At 34.8% G+C, this 5,087-nt stretch overlaps 1 protein-coding gene across 2 annotated transcripts; it reads left to right on the top strand.

Moving 5' to 3' along the window:
• Positions 1-6: 6 nt before the first annotated feature.
• On the top strand, positions 7-3,588 carry LOC108723190 (ADD domain-containing protein 1). Of its 2 annotated transcripts, XM_018448748.1 has the most exons (5): positions 7-123; positions 246-344; positions 509-670; positions 759-996; positions 1,115-3,588. In XM_018448748.1, exons 1-5 carry the CDS (start codon positions 63-65, stop codon positions 3,462-3,464), a joined length of 2,910 nt encoding a protein of 969 aa, XP_018304250.1. In that variant the 5' UTR covers positions 7-62; the 3' UTR covers positions 3,465-3,588. The 2 variants fall into 2 exon arrangements, with proteins under 2 accessions (XP_018304250.1, XP_018304251.1); XM_018448749.1 differs by lacking the exon at positions 246-344.
• The last annotated feature ends 1,499 nt before the right edge of the window (positions 3,589-5,087 follow it).

The raw sequence follows: 5,087 nt of genomic DNA on the forward strand, positions 1-5,087 counted from the left end.
GTGTTGTTTTGAAAGGTGCGTTTCTCCTGTGACGAGTGAACGAAGCTTCAAACAGGAGCACCATGGATATTTCGAGTATGCTCGAGGTACAGGTGAAGGAAGAAACAGACGTCAAGGAGAACGGTAAGCACGTAGGCGTGAAGAAGCAACAAACGGCAGTGACGCGCGGCTCCCTATCCGCACGTAGAATAATTTTCACGAGTATTACTCTAACCTATTATTTACTTACTTGGCGTGGTTTTCAGTAACACCAGAAAATGATCAGGCATCCAGCGCGACCAGCGTGGCCCTCGCCCCGTTCTCCCAGGAGGAGAGCAATTACCACAAGCTCATATTCGGCAACGGTCAGTTCTCTAAACAAGCATGCCTTGGCTTGTAACATGTAGTCCCTAGTTTAGTTTGTAGTTTTGTTTTGCTTTCTGATTGCGCTCTAGAGCACCTGAGGTTTGTTACAAGGGATACGAATTAAATGGGATAGCGTAAATCCAATGTCCCATTTTGTTTTTAGATATCGCATCGGTGCGATTCCGTAGAATTCATTGTACGGCCTGCGACATACACATTGGTTCGGCTCCGGCACAAGCGCATAATATGTTTGAACATCCTGTACTTCGTACATTATTGTGTTCAAATTGTCGGGATTTTTATGGCGATGGCTGTTTTGAGCAAGGTAATGTAATAATTGTATGTTTATGTTTTATGTTTTGTGCTTGTATCTGGATATGCTTGTATAATCTGTATTTTTACTTTACTCTCAGGTGATGACGCTACGGATATGTTCTGCCGATGGTGCGCCAATGGTGGCAATTTATACTGTTGCTCCTATTGCAGCAATACTTTCTGTTATAAATGTATAAGGAGAAACTTTTCGTCTTTAGTGAGAAAAAAGATCGAAGCCGATGAGAAATGGAAATGTTTTGTATGCCATCCAAGTGATTTGTATAATGCAAGAGCTGTGTGCTGGGCTCTACTTCAACATGTACAAACAGTGAGAAGGTATCGCAAAGATATTATGTATATAATACAAGATTGTATTAATTTTCATTGAGTTGTATTTCATTCCAGCAGTGTGGAAATCTTTATTGGCATTCATATTTGATGCGGTATATTTTAGGATACTTGCGCAGGACAAGAAGATGAGCACTCAAGAGATCGAGGAGAAGATGAATTTGGACGAATCGACGTGTTGTCCGCGCAGAAGTAAACGTAAGCGACGAAGACTCGAATCCAATTCCGAGGAAGAAGACGAAACGTATTTACCTAAGGTCAATGGAATACCGGGACATATAAAACGTAAACAACTGAGAAGATTCAGTCCGATGATGCAGAACGGTATTGTTACGAAAGGAGCACAGTTTGCCAACCGAATGCCAATTCCTATCAGACCACGCCCGACATCGTTCCTTACCGGTCAATCTTTTAACGCTGAATCATCGAAATCTGTCATCGGTCAAAAAAATTCAACTGTAACCCCATCAGAGAGTATCGTCCTTTCATCGCCCAGTGTGATCAATTCAAATACTTCGTTACCGTCGAGATTCGATCCCAATGCGTTGCAGCAGCAATCATCTTCCTTGTATCACACATCTTTTATGAACGCCTCGGGGTCCACTGCTTACATTCAAACGCCTATTCCGATGAATCGGATTATTATCCCGCCACAGCCGCAGCCACAGTTGACGTACCAGCCACAGCAAGCGAGCTCTTATCAATCGTCGCAGTCGCTTCAATCTTCGCCAAACACAATGGTGTCGATACCTAATCCAGTGGACAACAACAGCAGACCTCTATTTATTCTTCCAAAGCCAAAAGATTTGGGTATAACATTAACTCCTAACATAATCGATCTCGATAGCGATTCCGATGATGAACCAAGGGTCGTCGAGCAGCAAACTAATTTGACGATCGACACAGACAGAGACAACACAGACACCGATAAGATTGTACCTGTTGCTCTCACCTGGGAAAAGAGTGACGACGATGGTGTAAGGCAGGAACAGCCTCTGAGAATGACATGCGCGACTGTAAAAAAGGATGTCTCCTTTAGCGAAATGATGTTGCCACATAGCCGAGAATTGGATAAACTTTTAAAGGATGCAAAGGAAAAAATGTATAATTTCTTCGACTTGAACAATGCAGTCGAAAACATTGAAATACAATCGCAACAGAAAATCATGCATTTCTATTGCAATATGCGTGAAACAGTTTTTCAATTAGTACACATCAACGATAGGATAGCACGCCAATACATTGAATGGAGGAGATCTCAGAAGACGGAAATGGAAACGGAAACATTGGCTTCGGTTAATGAAAATTCATTAGAATCGTCCCGAGAAAATGTAGATATTCCCTTAGATATGACTTGCGTCAACGATTCTGATACTGAATCTGACTACGAAAGTCAGGAATGTCGGATAATGAAGCCATCCGATTTAGTTAAAGATAATAATATTATTAAGGATTTATTATTTTATAAAAAAAATGTTGTGCATCGTGGTATTGGTGATGATAGTGTGCACTTGTCTGTAGACAAAGCAATTCAGGTGTATGATATTGTCTCGAGGGATTATGAGAAATGCATCGGTTATTCTATGCTTACGAAAACCGCCTACGACCCGAAAACGGACGATAGCGTTTTGGATTCCCCACTTACATCTGACAAGAATTTCGGCAAATACGAGGAACAGTTTATCTACTATTTACAGCACATCGAGGATAATGGCATTGAGACGGAAGATTCCAAGAGTTTGATAGATTCGGACGAAACGCCACTTCACGAACTGCAAACGGATCTACCATTCGCTTCGCATTTGTTCCAAGATATCGATTTACCTGAATCTACTGAATCAGTTGAATCTACTGATCAATTGAAAAATTGTCGCCAAGGAACAAATACCGATATATCTATTGTATCTACTGATCAATTGAAAAATTCTCAACCAGAAGAAAATATCGATTCATCCGCTGTATCTAGCAGTCAATTGAAAAATTGCCAACAAGAGAAAAATATCGATTTATCTGTTGTATTTACCGACCAATTGAAAAATTGCCAGCAAGAAGAAAATAACGATTTGTCTGTCGTGCCTGCCAAACAATTGGAAAACTGTCAACAAGAGAAAAATATCGACTTGCCTATTGTATCTGTTGAGCAGTCGAAAAATTGCCAACAAGAAAAACATTTGAGTGATAACGTTGACTCAGTGACCGAAGATGACAAAAGTGAGACACTGGATAAAAATGACGAAGAAATTGTTAGTAATTCTAATATTAAGATACAAGAAGTAAGTATGGAATTGAACGACAAGTTTCAACCAACGGAATTGCCAACAATTCATATAGATGCAATGGATGATGATGTGATTGTGTCAGATAATGAAGCAAATTCAAATAAAAATGATGTAATAAATATAGGAGTAGCTGCTTCCACGGAAAGTGAGGAGGATTGTACTATTATCGATGATTAATGAGAATGGATTATTTATTAATTGTATTGTTGTAGATTAAATACTCTTACCATTCAATTTTGGAATTGATCATTATAGTAGAAATGCGTCTTGATTTGAAATTTCGATATTTTGCGATATCTCAAAAACAATTTGTATTATATAAAAGTTGTACATTTCATTTCTAGATTTTAAAGAGATCCGATATATGAAGTAAAAAAAAGTTCATTTTCAACGGAAATCAAGTCCATTCTTTTTGCATTTATTCAAAGTATACATATATCTAACATATTTTCAACATTATTAATGTCAAGAATATGTTCACAACAAATATCTTAGAAACTGAGATCTCTCTAAATCTTATCTAGCAAATTAACAATAAATAATGCGATTTTTTTTTAATTTTATGATTAAATGTAATAATGTATGTACATACACACATTTTTCCTAATTTTCTACAAATTTTCCTTATTCAATAATCACAAAATGACATTGATCGGTTTTCTTGACAATTTATATTTTTGTCACTGAATAAGAATGTCTTGGTAACACAAATTTAAATTAAAAAATTGAAATCATAGTGGAAAATTCGAAAAAAATATGTAAAATTGGAAAGATGAAAAATTAAATATCCGTATACATACTCTTTGATATTTTTGTATTTTCTAATTTTCATAAAAAGGCAGCTTTTTATTTATCTTTTTTTTTCAATTTTTAAATTTTCAGCAGTTTAAAGGACAATCTTTCTACATAAAACTCTTCGTATATTGAGTATTATTCCTATAATCATTAACCGTTATTAATTATTACTCCCATAACACAGTTAATATACGAAAAATATTTTATACAGATATAAATAATGATATATCTCGATTATGAAAATAATTAATACAGATGTATTAATGATATCTTTTTTTACATGTTAAACATACCGAATTTGTTTCTTTTTATATTGATTATATATGAAAAATGTATAACACAGGTGATAATTATTATTTTACTTTAATTTTTAAATACAAAGTTTGCAATAAAGTATGAAATATGATTTTGTTGAAAAATTTTTTTCTTCATTTTCCACTATTTAACAACAAAAATCTTTCAATTTTGTTTAAATATGTAATTTGCATGAACTTGTACATAAGAGCATTGAATGTAAAAAAATATAAATAAGATGTTATACGCTTTTTCTTATAGCATATTAGCTTGACGAGTTATATTATGTAACCGATCATTGGATATTCTTTATTATTTTTATCAGCGCGCATATATATATATATATATATATGTATGCTATGCAATAAATACAAACACGTATGTCATATTTGTATCTAATTACTTGTAACTGCAAACTTATGCGTGTATGTACACGTTAAAATTTTGTGGGGAAAAAAAAGAAAAATGTACGAAGAAAATAAATTGTTATATATATATATACATATAATATATATATAAAACACATAAAAATACGCTAGCCTACTTTAAATTTAATATAATTTATCGTAACGCAAGTCTCGCGGTTAGGCCATTGGATACATTTTCTTTCAGCGGCTAAAAACATGTCAGCAACGTTGAAATTCTGCTCAGTACTGCATATAAATAAACTTATAATATTATATTATAAACAGTCAGTAAATGGCAATATCG

This window comes from Mycetomoellerius zeteki, unplaced genomic scaffold, assembly GCF_001594055.1.
Source record: "Mycetomoellerius zeteki isolate Tzet28-1 unplaced genomic scaffold, Tzet1.0 scaffold224, whole genome shotgun sequence".
NCBI classification, from domain to species: domain Eukaryota; kingdom Metazoa; phylum Arthropoda; class Insecta; order Hymenoptera; family Formicidae; genus Mycetomoellerius; species Mycetomoellerius zeteki.